The sequence below is a fragment of the Rhinopithecus bieti genome, unplaced genomic scaffold (assembly GCF_001698545.2).
Source record: "Rhinopithecus bieti isolate Rb0 unplaced genomic scaffold, ASM169854v2 scaffold_39586, whole genome shotgun sequence".
Taxonomy (NCBI): Eukaryota; Metazoa; Chordata; class Mammalia; order Primates; family Cercopithecidae; genus Rhinopithecus; species Rhinopithecus bieti.
In genome coordinates, this window is record NW_016816842.1 from 3000882 (window position 1) to 3014543 (window position 13662).

Sequence of the window (13662 nt, forward strand, 5' to 3'; positions counted from 1 at the left end):
AGGATGGTCTCGATCTCCTGACCTCGTGATCCGCCCGTCTCGGCCTCCCAAAGTGCTGGGATTACAGGCTTGAGCCACCGCGCCCGGCCAATGGTATTTCTTAAAAGCAGTACCCTAATTGATCAGCAGTGTAAGATGATAGTGACCAACTTATTATTTTTAAATTGGTAAATAAAGAATAAAATACAAAAAAAAAAAAAAAGAAAAGAAAAAAGTGTTAGGAAGCTTTCAGGCTCATGTATTTCTTTTTCTCTTTTTTGAGACAGTCTGACTCTGTCGTCTAGGCTGGAGTGCAATCACATGATCTTGGCTCACTGCAACCTCCGCCTCCTAGGTTCAAGCAATTCTCCTGCCTCAGCCTCCCGAGTAGCTGGGATTACAGGAGTATACTACCATGCCCGGCTAAATTTTAGATTTTTAGTAGAAATGGTGTTTCACCATGTTGACCAGGCTGGTCTCGAACTCCTGAACTCAAGTGATCTGCCTGCTCAGCCTCCCAAAGTGCTGGGATTGCAGGCATGAGCCATCATGCCCAGCCCAAAATGTAACTTTTAAAATAATATAATTAATTATAATTACTCTCCAAAACTTACAAAGGATAAATATTTCAATCCAAATTTCAAACAGCCCCTTAAATTGACATTGTATATTAACAATTGTCTGAGTTTCTTTTCCTTAGAAAATTACCTTAGGTACGTAAACAGAAAAGAGGTAATTTACTCTCTACCCACCGATAGGCTCGATAAACACCTTAATTCTTACATTCCAACTTGTCTCATCAGAAAGCATCACTGGCCATCAGACGCCATTATTCATTATCAAATCACCTGCCTCAATTTCAACATGCTCTCATAGCTATGTTTTAAAGTCCAAGACATGTTACAACTCTTCTTCCATCTACTGTATTTTGGGAATCTTGTGTCCTGGTGACTTAACAAGGCCTCTGACCTTCAGTAGCCAATTCAAATCACCATGTCAAATGGAATCTACCTGAGAAGCATTCTTGGGGCAAAATTCCTTTTATTACATGTTGATTCTTAACAACTTCAATTATGATGATACTTAATGATAATTGCAAAAGGTAAAACCTGTCATTCTTGCCTAATGAGTCTGAAAGAAAGAAATTTTGTTTTGTACTGTCACAAATTCCCTACCTTTCTAGGAAAGTAGAGAACAAAATGTTCAAAACAAATGCTTTATTTAGATTAGTCAGTGATATGATGTATAACTAAAAAATAATAAGATTAATTTTATTTGCTATACACAAAAGTCAGTTAAGTGTCAAAATCATACTTTCAGGCCATCTTGAGGCTATAGTATATTTTCCAATCGTACCAGTATATTTATCAATATACATATTTTTCATAGCTGAATTTAATTTGTGGAAGAAAAGAGTTAATGGGAGGAAACTTCAAGCAGAGGCTGTAAGTAAAAACTTACAAAACTAGTAGAGAGCCAGGGAGATTAAGAATTTCTTACCAAGGCTGACAAATGCTACACTGACTAACTAGAAGCCACAGAGAATTTGACAAAGGTGAAGCTAGGGGTTTAAGTCAAAACATTCTCTGAGGGGTCCTAAAGACCCAGAGAAATATCAAAACAAAAAATGGTAAGAGTAGGAAAAAATCCACTTATGTAATCATTCAAATACCTATTATGTATTCAGCAGTATGTTAGCAGTTTGCAGGAATAAGAAATTATAAAATATAGCCCAAAGAGCTTACAATATTGTTAAAGGAACAGGACAGAAACGTTCTGTGTCACTTACCATTTAAATAGTAATCCAAATAAAACATATAGGAAGGAAGGCAAGGGGCAGATGGATATGGATACAAGCGGTTGAGAAGGTTTCATAGCCAAGGCTGAACCTGAGCCAGGCCCTAAAACAGAGAACTTTAACAGGCAGAAATTGAAAGGGGCATGAGCAGAGGCCAGAAGGTAAGAGAGAGCATAGGTCAGTGGGGAGACTGGACAGGGCCTTACGCAGAGCAGACAGGTGGCGTCAGCCATACTTGGGAGGGTCTTAAATGCTATCATTATATAATTTCAAGTTATAAAAAGTTTGTGAACATGATTAAAGTAGTTTAATTTTAATCTGGAGTATGACTTAAAATGCATTTTCATAAGAAACTGTTTTAGAATTACTTAGAGGAGGAGTCAGAACAGAAAAACATAGAGTAATTACAGTGGTGATGTTGTAAACCAGAGTGGCCCATAGACCCCTGGGGGTCCCTGACAACCTTTCAGAGGATCTTTGAGATTAAAGTTATTTTCATAATACTTCTAAGATGATATTTGCTTATTTCACAGTGTTGACATTTGCACTGATGGTACAAATGCAATGGTGAGCAAAACTGTTAGTGTTGAGACAGTGGGACCAAAGTGTACTAATAGCATTGTATTAAAAACACACACACACACACAGCTTTATTGGGGTATAACTGATATATAATAAACAGCATATATTTAAGGTGAACAGTTTGATTTTTACATATACATACACCCAAGAAATTATCACCACATTCAAGATGACAAACATTTTGATCATGTCCAAAAGTTTCCCAGTGTTCCTTCATAACCTGTCTCTCCCTACACCCTCATTCTCAGACACCACTGATGTAGTACTTTCTGTCACTGCAGGTTAGTTTGGCAGTTCTAGAATTTCATAGAAATGGAATCATATAGTAAGTACTCCTTTTTCATGCTAATACTATTCAAAGGAGGAGACAGACATAGTTACCATCAGAACAAGGAAACCCAAGGTAGAGAGGGTCATTTTATCACAATAAAAGGTCAATTCACCAAGCGGACATAATAATCCCAAATGTGTATGAACCCAACAACAGTTTCAAAATACGTGAACAAAACTGACAAATCTAAAGTGAGGAAAACACAAGTATACAATTATAGCAGGGGGATTTCAATACCTCTGTCTCTATAATGGTTAAAACAAATATACAGAAAATCAGTAAGGATACAGGAGACTTGAACAATCCACTTGATTTAATTGAAATTTATAAAACACTCCACCCAACAACAGAAAACACATTATTTCCAAGTGCACATGGAACGTTTATCAAGATTGATTATATGCTGGGCCATAAGAAAAGTTTCAATAATTTAAAAGGATTTAAAAAGTCATACAAAGTATGTTCTCTCACCACAACAGAATTAAATTAAAATTCATGACAAAAGATAGCTGAAAATCCCCAAATATTTGGAATTAAACATTACACTTCTAAATAATCCATAAGTCAAATAGTAAATCACAAGGAAAATTAGGAAATATTAGGCTAGTCCTTGACTGTAAGTCAAGGCTGAAGAGATATGCTAAGCAACACTCTGCAAGTAAGAGACAGGGAGGCCCAATATTAGCCTTGGTATAATTTAGTTGCTTAAAAAGAAAAGTGCCATCTGTCAGTGCATTAATGGTATGATGTCCGGGTCATGAAATGTTACAATTCCATGGATACATATTCTGTGTAGACTGTGTCTGGGGTTCAGTTTGGGAGCCAGGCTTTAGGCCTGTTGACAAATAAAGGAAATTGAGAGAAGAGCAATTGGAAGGAAAAGTTAATGCTGCTGCATCTAGGTTTAAAAAAAAAAAAAAAAAAAGGAGAAGCTGGACAGTCTTTCTGATAACTTAAAATAGCAATTTTGGCAGGAAATAAACTTGTTCTCTTTAGTTATAGAAAGCAAATCTAGGATCCTCCTCTGTAAGCTACGAGGAAGTAGATACTGATTTTGTAGTAAGTGGTCAACCAGCTAGCTACTTTCCCTCCCAAGCTAGCTACTTGTTGCTCTTTTCAGGGATGGTGTAGAATAGAACTTTCTGAGAATAGATGATTTTTAAAGATTTTTCCAACTCTTGAGGTATGTATGAATAGACTCCAGGACAGATCACCCTACTGATCACCCTTTTTGGTTTTACAGATGTAGCACCCAAACAGGGCCTCCTGTTTCTAGCAAGACTCAAGACAGATTCCTGGGCCCACATTGACTTCAGACACTTGACTACCCATAAGTAGCTAAATTTACTTGGGAAGAAAATCCCAACTCTCAATGGTGTCTATTTTTACACTGACAATTTTGCTTTTTTCTTTTTTTTTTTTTTTTGAGACAAGGTCTTGCTCTGTCACTCAGGCACTCAGACTGGAGTGCTGTGGTGCAAACACAGCTCACTGCATCCTTAACCTCCCAAGCTCAAGTGATCCTCCCTCCTCAGCCTCCTGAGTAGCTGGGACCACAGGGGCATGCCACCACGCCCAGCCAATTTGTTAAAAAAAAGTTTTTGTAGAGACAGAGCCTCACCAAACATTGCCCATGCTGGTCTTGAACTCGTGGACCCAGGCGGTCCTCCCACCTCAGCCTCCCAGATTGCTGGAATTACAGGCATGAGCCACCGCACCTGCCTGGCAGTTTTGCTTTTTAAGTCATTACTGTTAGACAAGAGGCCAGGGCAGCCTCTCCTCAGTTTCTCATACAGTAACCTCACCCTGTAGAAAAATCTTTCTTCAGTGATTCTTTCCAAAGCAGGGCTCTAGAACAGAGTTTTTCATGTGGGGTTGGTCTGTCACTTCTTTGAAAGTATATATGAAATTTCATGTGTGCTTTTTCTGAGGAGAAGGGGCTTTGGTATTCATTAGATTCCTGCAGGAACGTATCTATAAGATTAAGAATCACATAACCTGTCTCTTCTTAGCTAAGACAAGTCTCTTTTTTCCTTTTTATACTGAATGGCTTTCAGCTACCTTTAGTTAAATTCTTCAGACTGAGGTGTGGTAAATTGTTCAACAAGGACCAGGTTAATTGGAAGCCTCCCCTAAGCTCCCTGCTTGGGTGCAGGGCCCTCCTGCTGTGATCTTAAAGCATTTCCTGCATATTTGTGTCAGAGCACTTGTTACATCATGTTGAGAGGCTCTGTTTATAGGATTATCACCCATCATTAGATTTGAAGGGTAGGCCTGTGTTACATTAATTTTTGTATCCCCAACACCCAGCATCACACCAGGTGTATGCTCAAAAATGTCATTGGCCTGAACTATTTTAACCATCATAAGTCAACGGATTCTTCTTTCCCTCCCAAGCAGCCAGTGTGTTCCAAGGTCTAACCCCGAGCCTGGTACTAAGTTAGGCATTGAGAAAACAGGTGTAAGCTCCCAGTATGGAGCTTATAGGCTATATGCAGAGAGAACAGGATTTTTACCACCCACTGGAACTGCCACATGTGAGCCATATGCATTTACAGTGGTGCTGACCTTGCAAAAATTCCCCCTTCTATGTCAGACATTGGTTATGTGCACGTATTCAACCATTTTCATCACTCAAAACAAAAATGAAAAAAAAAAGTGGCCTTTCTACTCTTCCTCAAAACCATCCATTAAATTTCTCTTTAAAATCCTTTCTCTTTGAATACAGCTGTTAATGTTTTCCCTCTAAAAATAGAAAATTTAGACGGCAGTTACTGATAAAAGGAGTGTCAGCATTGAGAATGATGTTCTGCACATAGAAGTGGGTTTTTTTCTTTGCTTTTGTTTTTTAAAACCGAAAGGAAAATTTCATGAATAAAATAAAATCAGGCAGAACCATCATGCCTGGTTCACTAGTATGTTCTTTTTCTTTTCTAGCTTATAAATCTGTTTAATCACATGGATTTCGGTTTATGTGTGACCCTATTTTTCTGTGCTGCAAATGCACTGTCGGCTTCTAAAAGTATAGGCTTTTCCCAGTAGTTGACTTGGGCAGGATTTGCCCACAGAACCAGGCATATGAAGAGTCTTAAGTCCAGAGCACTATGCTGTCTCTGTTCTAAAGATCATTGCACTTAAGAAGTTCATGACTTTGGGGAGTATATTGAAAGCCATCCATGGATGTGTATTTCAAAAGATGTACTTTGACACCCTCACCTGAAGACTGATCTAGTAGGTATGAGCTAAGGCTCCAGCATTGATAGTTTTAAGTAAGCCCACTAATGTAGGAGAAGGCTTCTTTTATGTGGTCATTGAAGTACACAAAGTTAGTAAGTTGCATATATACAAAAATGTATGCACTGTTTAGAGGGAATAAGGATTTCTGACTTCCTCGGTTGCGTCTCAGAGATATTTGAAATGACGTTTCCGCTGCATTCACTGTTCTAACTGCCCAAAACACGCTTTCCCTAAATACCAGCAAAATCCTCTCTGTTTCCAACTCTAAAATGTAAGCTTCATCTGAGTGGGCATTTTGTCTCTTTTGTTCATTGATTCATTACAAGCTTCCAGAACAGCGCCTGGCATGTTGTAAGTAGTCAGTAAATATTTGTTGAATGATTACTATTAGTGTGGTTATTCAAATATATTATTGGCTAAAAAGATTTCTTGAACTGCCCTGGAAACCTAACCTCTTCCATCTGTAGCATTTTCCATAATAGAATATTCCAACTGCCAAATAACAGATGTGCAAGTGAAAATGGGCAACATTACCATACAGAGAAGTTGGTTAGTTCTTGATGGATTGCAACTTTATTTCAAAACAGGATGTGAAATGGTCTGACTTCGGGTTTCCTGGAAGAAATGGACAGGAAAGTACATTGTGGATTGGCTCCTTGGGAGCCCACACACCCTGTCATCTGGACTCCTATGGTTGTAACTTGGTATTCCAGGTACAAGGAAGGTAATGTGTGTGCGTGTGTGTGTGTGTGTGTGTGTGCACCTGTGCATGCATACATCAGGGGTAACAGAGAGAATAGGCAGTACCCCAAGGTGTAGTCCCAGCCCCATTCTGTCAGCCTGCCTCATGATTGGGGCAGACCTCTTAACCTCTGGTTTTGGTTTCTCCTCTGTGAAATGAGAACAGTTAAAATGGTGGTTTACAGATGAGTGCCTTGCCATGATCAGGATTGTCTTCAGAGAGTTGATTCTAGAATTCTGGGATTCCACTCCCAGGTCAGCTAGAGAGCTCTCTGCTTGGTCTTTTTTTTTTTTTTTTTTTTTTAAATTAGAGACATTTGAGACAGAGTCTTGCTCTGTTGCCCAGGCTGGAGTGCAATGCGTGATCCTAACTCCTAGGCCTCAAGCCATCCTCCCGCCTTAGCCTCTCAAGTACCTAGGACTACAGGTGTGTGCCACTATGCCCAGCTAATTTTTTAAAAATTTTATTTAGAGATGGAGTCTTTCTACGTTGCTCAAGCTAGTCTTGAATTCCTGGCCTCAAGCCATCCTCCTGCTTTGGCCTCTCAGAGTCCTGGTGTGAGTCACTATGCCCAGCCTATGCTTAGCTTTTCTTTTTTACATAAGAGTTTGTAGTTTTCAAACTTTTATTTTAAAATGGGAACACCCTTTCTCCAAATCTAAATAAATAAGAGCAGAGCAGTTTGTTGAAAGGAAGAGGCTCCACTGTTGCCCTCAAGCTCCCCTCCAAGGGATGCCAGCGATCCTGATTTGAAAAATACTGGACCCTTTAAACTCTAAATTTCAGTTTGTGCCTACCTGACACAATACAGTGTATTGTTACCTTAGGTCAGTTTTTGTCTCCATCTATCTGTGCACTCTAGAAGGGATAGGCAGTGCTTCTGGTTTCCGGAGTTCTATGAGAGTCTAAGCGTTTGTGCTACTTGGAGGATGTACTCAGATGTATGTGCAGCTTTATTTTCCCCTAACTAATGGTGCCCCAGTCTTTTCTCCTGGTCATGTGGGATATTTATAGGGCAGCACAGAGAGTAAAACAGAAAAGGCCATGTGCAAGTTCTCAGACCTATTAGATGTGAAAAGGATTGTGAGTAGATTCAGGAGAAACAGTCAGTATGTCTGTGGATGCATTTCACATGTGAAGAACTCTGAAAATTACAGAATGGTAGAAGTTAGTCCACTCTCTGATGCATTCCGTCTTTATTAAAGGGCATAGAATGTGTCAGGTACATAGCTACATGCTGTGGATGCAAGAGTCAATCAAATGAGTGTGGTCTCAACCCTTGTGGAGTTAACAGGCTAAAACCTTAAACTTGGTAAGAGAGACAACATTTTAAGTAGCTGGTGTCCATGTATTCTGAATTGGGAAACAAGCCAAAGAAATTCAAGTTGGAAAAACATTATCAAAAAATACCTGAATTCTTTCTATGATATAAAGTTAATATCACTTTATTTTAACTTTGTAATAAGACATTTTCTGGCCTTATATAACTCTGGAATAATAAAATAGCTTTCGTAAAAATACCCATTGAGTATCCTTCTGTACAGGGACCATGTGTTACAGTAGGTACAGAGGTGAGGGAGTAGGACACCCTCTCTACCGTGGGAGAGTTCACAACCAGAGTGCAGGCAAGCCGAGAGACAGCCGTGATACAAGGCAGAATGCCCATGCTCTAGAGGAAGGTTTCACAGAGCTGTAGGACTGAAAAGTAGAAGAGGTCATGTTCCTGTTGGAAAGATCAGGGAAGATTTCACAGAGGAGCTGCCATTTGTGGTGGGCCTTGAAGGATGGATAAGTGCTCGAAAGACCCAGATGGGAAGGGCAGAGGGACCCTGAGAAAGCATGGGGTGTAGAGAGGACCCCTTGAGTTGTCCAGTATATGTTGTGCATTGGTGACAGAGGGAGTAGACCAGAAAGGCAGGTAGGTTGAGTCCCCAGTGTCTTGACTTCCAGGCAAACACTGTTATTCTCTGTTCTTTCAGCATCCAGAACCATGAGAGGTTTTTAAAGCAGGAGACCGCATGGCGACTGAATACCTTTTCTGATAGAAGGATTCATGCATTTTACATTTTTTAAGCCAAACAAAGCAGATTGGATGGGATGGTTATCATTATGGCTATTCCTTTGGGAAATATTGCTATGGTGCAGGGGAAGGAACTGGGATCTGGAGAAGCCAGGAGATCTGTGACCTAGCTCTGAATCTACCACTACCCCAGTGAGTGACACTGAGCAAGCTCTGAGTCTTTCTGCCACTACTTTGAAAATGAAATTAGACTGATGATCTCTTCAGAGCCCTTCCAACTCTAACATTCAAAGCATATCGATATTGAAAACTGCTTTCAAACTAATACAGTGGAATGGAGCAGCTCTTAAAGCTTAAATTAAATTAAAGCTTTAAGATTAGGCAAACAGCTTTTGAACCTCAATGGTTTTTAAACTGATGACTGTGAACTGATAGACTGCCTTATAGCTCCGAAATGAATTTTTTTTTTTGTTTAGATACATGGTCTTGCTCTGTCACCCAGGCTGGAGTGCAGTGGCACAGTCATAGCTCACTGCTTCCTCAAACTCCTGGGCTCAAACAATCCTCCCACCTCAGCCTCCTGAGTAGCTAGGACTACAGGCACACACCATCACACCTGGCTAATTTTTTCAGAAAAATTTTTATGGGGATGAGGTATTGCTATGTTTCCCAGGCTCCAAGGCTAGTCTCTATCCTGGCCTCAAGCAGTCCTTCTGCCTTGGCCTCCCAAAGTGCTGAGGTTACAGGCAGTGAGCCACCACACATGGCCTGAATGTAAATGTTTACTGAAGAGTAAAGCATTTCATTATTTCTATAAAACCTTCAAATTTCTAAAGCAAAATAAGACTTCAGTATATACTTCTTAGTTTGAAAACAGCAGCCACTGTTTCTTGGTTCTGAAAGGACTTGATAGCCTCACTCTAATAACTGCAAGGGGTCACTAGAGGGCTTTGGGCTTCTTTTCTCAGAACTGGGTTTTTCCCTCTTTTCTCTTTGCCTCCCCATCTAAACATATGGATGTCTAGGTCTCATTTTTTTCTCATACTTCCCTCGCTTTTGCCTCAGATGTCTTCCCCCTATTGGCATAAAGCATAGGTGTGTCTAGTGTTTTGTGAGTTAGAATTTATTACCTCCATTTTCAAAACTGTTTTAAGTGACAAACATTTGACAGTTTTCTTTTTGAAAATTCCCACATTACACTGCTTTATTTATGTGGTGTTATTTGTACATGTCCACTCCCTAATGGAGTAACTTAACAAATGTTTAACTTAAGGAATTTATAATCCAAACAGGGAGAAGTGTGAAAACTATTTGGTGGATGGAACTATGAGTGTTTGCTCTGCATAAGATAAGAATACAGATATTTGAAAGGGTGGGGGTTATTGTGAATAGCTCTAGAGTCACGGATGAAAACTATGAGAAGGCAGACTTTGATTTGAGATAAGAAAGAATGATCTTACGAACTAGATTCTGTCCCAGCAATGTAAGAGGCTGCCTGAGGGTGTCCTGAGACATCCATGAGGCAGCCCCTTAGTTGCTACACTGCCTTCCACCCAGTATCTGCAGAGGGATTCTAGCGCTGAGTCAGAGATGGCCAGGTGACCACTGATGGTGCCTGTATTCCCTTAGGGATCGAATTTAAATGAGTAAAAATGAACACTTAGCTTTTGCCTTCTTACATGTTTTGTCTTAAGATCAGAGTACTAACCTGTATCTTTTTTTTCTTTTTAATTAGGAAACGATGGCATCTCTTTCCTCCTGAAGATACTCCTTTCCTTTATCCAACTAGAATCCCTTATGAAGAATCTAGTGTGTTCAGTAAAATCAATGTTGTCAATCCTGATTTGAAGCGTTTTCCTCAGTTCCAGAAAGCTCAAAGACATATGGTTACACTGAGCCCAGGACAGGTAATAAGGCTTTAAAACTTTAATGACCTGCCAGGGGACACCACAGCTGTAACTCTCTCAAGTCCTTATGCTGTGTGCTTCCCCTCCCCGTGCAGTACAAATGAGAATGGCTTCCTTCCCTCTGCTCTGCTGTTGGAAGGTAGCTGCCCCAGCTGTAGGCTTCAGACACGTACACCTCTGCTTCACAGGTCCTGGAAAGGAAATAGCAAGTGGGAACACAGCTCCTCCTATTGGTAAAGAGGAGAATGGACTTTGGAGAAAGACAGTCTACAGAGTCATTTTCATTTAGGTCAGGAGAAAATCTTCAAGGCATGGGTACTTGAGCATCTCTGGAACATTTAATCACAGTTAATATCTGTTCAATTATGATAGAACTGAACCCAAACACATAAACACAGGTCGGAATGCATCCAGGTGTGGGCCAACAGGGGCAGAAGGAACTGAGACTGTTTACTTTTAAGCAAGAATGGATGTTGTTTTCATAAATTACTAACTCTGAAACATTTCCAAAGGTATTGTACATAGTGCTGCTTCCCAGTGAGGAAAATTTCTTTTTCAACATTGGCACTTGCTGTCTGATATTTCATTAATAATTTGAAAGGTTTTCTTAGTCACCTAAAGAGACTTTATTCTCTTGATTATCCCTTTCCCTTGCCTGTCTTCCTTCCATCGTACCTGTCTCACTTGCTCTTTTCCTGCTTCCTTCACTCAAGTATTATCAACTCAAACAATTTCACTTGACTGAGTTGCCTCAACCTGTTAGTCACTCTGCATTCCCCTCTCCCCACAGCCCTTGACAACAACTAATCTTTTTCTATGTCTGTAGATTTGCCCATTCTGGACATTTCACATGGTGCAATATTATAATACAGGGCCTTCTGTGTCTGACTTCTTTCACATAGCATAATGTATTTAAGGATCATCCACATTGTAGAATGTTACTAGCACTTCATTTCTTTTTTATGGCTTAATAATATTCCATTGTGTGGATATACATTTGGTTTATCCGTTCATCAGTTGATGGACATTTGGGTTGTTTCTGCTTTGTTGGCTATTATAAGTAATGCTGCTTTGAACATTCATGTACAAGTTTTGTGTGTACCTATGTCTTCATATGTACACATATGTTTTCAATACTCTTGGGTATACCTAGGAGTAGAATTGCTGGGTTATATGGTAACCCTCTGTTTAACTTTTTGAGGAGTTGTCAAACTATCTTCCATAGCAACTGTACTATTTTATATTCCCACCAGCATTGTATGGGGGTTCTAGTGTCTTCACATCTTTCCCAACACTTGTTTTCCTTTTATGATTATTTTACAGCCATTCCAGAGAGTGTGAAGTGGTTGCCAATCATTTTCTCTTCTGTCTTTAATAGCCAAATTTGAATGACTGGTTTTGTCCATTGTATCAGTTTTCCTTACCTCCTGTCCATTCTTTAATCCACTCAAACCCAGCTCTTTCTCTCACCACTTTACTGAAACTTTACTCTGATAGGACATGCATAACCTACTTATGACTATCAAGTGGACTTTCATAGTTTCCAGTTTTCCTGAAAGGATCTTTCTATTTCCCAGTCCTGCCTTGTTCATAGCAAATACCAGTAGTTTCCTAAATCTGAAGCCCAAAAGCTTCATATCATCTCCATCTGCTCTGCTCTCAATAGGAAATCTCATACTGAGTCTGGATAGATGCCATCCTTCTTGACTCTGCCCATTGCTTTTGTTTATTATACCTTCCTATTTATATCTTAACATTTAATAAGTGGGCCTTTGCAGGTATCTCCTGTCCTTCTCAGACTCTCTCGATACCACTATTTTAACCATCCCCCTACTTAGAATTTCTCAGTGACTCCTAATGCCTACCAGATAAAATCTAAATTCTTATTTTGAAGTCCACTGTCCCTAAACTAATTCCCCTACCTTATCTCCCATTATCCCCTCTGTGATAGTAAGACTGACCTACTAGTCCTACCTCCCTCTCCTGTACCTCTTATCCTTCCTGGCATGTCTTCATTCTTTTCTCAGTCTGAATCCTCTCCTAGCCTGGGTTCAAATCACACTTCCTCCATCCATGTTGCCCCGACCTCCCTAGTTCATGCCTGTTTCACCTACCTCTGAAATTCTCAAACACCATTGTCCTCTAATTTACCACTTCTGTAATGCCACCTTCCTTTACTTTATCTTCTCATTGGCTAGATTTCGAACTGTGAGAAAACAGAAGCCATGTCCTATGCGTTTTACCTATGCCCTTTCTCAGAATGCATGCAACTATTTTGTGATGGAAAGGAGGAAAAATTAGAATCTCAGAATCATGTACTAAGATTTAGGTGCAGACAAAGAAGGCCCAGGATTAAAGAGAATAGAGATGCTGGCAGTATCCTTTGTAGAACATGTGAACTTGTCAATAAAAAAGGAGTAAAAGGAAAAAAGGATTGCGGGGTTTTTTTCTTCGCTTTTCTCCACCAGCATTACTGTGAATTCATTTGTATTCCTTTTTTCCTGGCAGCCTCAGTTAGGGCGTGAGTCTGACATAAAAATGAAATGTCTTGTTCTTGTGCTAACCATTCTTTGTTTGGTTTTCAGGTTCTGTTTGTTCCCAGACACTGGTGGCATTACGTAGAATCCATTGATCCTGTCACTGTCAGTATAAACTCATGGATTGAACTGGTACTTTTTTGTTTCGTTTTGTTTTTTTAAGTAAGTGCAAATCATGCTTTTAAAAGATATATAAGGTCTGGCTGTACAACTTGGTAATTAATTTTTTTAATCAATGCTTCAGTATTTTTTTGTTGCAGTGCACTATAACTTATGCATTCTGTCCTCTGTTAATGGATGTTTAGGTCGGAAATTGGAATTTTAGTGGTGTGCCACTCTCTTTCTTTTAAGGACACAGAACGGGCCTGATGCTGGCAGGTAGGGTCGTTTCCCTTGACCAGTGTTGTTAGGAAAATTGTGTTGGGTCTGGCCAGATTTGCCGATATGTGTCCCTTGTTGCCACTCCTCTTCCATACCGTCTGGGCTGGAAATACCTGCTTCTTTTTTTTTTTTTTTTTTTTTTTTTTTT

General features: G+C 39.8%; 1 protein-coding gene across 5 annotated transcripts in view; it reads left to right on the plus strand.

Moving 5' to 3' along the window:
• HSPBAP1 (HSPB1 associated protein 1) overlaps positions 1 to 13662 on the plus strand; it is a 51124-nt gene that overhangs the window by 27283 nt on the left and 10179 nt on the right. For 4 of the 5 annotated variants that reach the window (XM_017855364.1, XM_017855367.1, XM_017855366.1 and 1 more), the window contains exons 4-6: positions 6515 to 6651; positions 10425 to 10596; positions 13182 to 13265. In XM_017855364.1, coding sequence (XP_017710853.1) covers positions 6515 to 6651; positions 10425 to 10596; positions 13182 to 13265 — 393 coding nt within the window. The remainder of the gene's footprint in view (positions 1 to 6514; positions 6652 to 10424; positions 10597 to 13181; positions 13266 to 13662) is intronic. The other variant, XM_017855365.1, reaches the window with a different exon arrangement.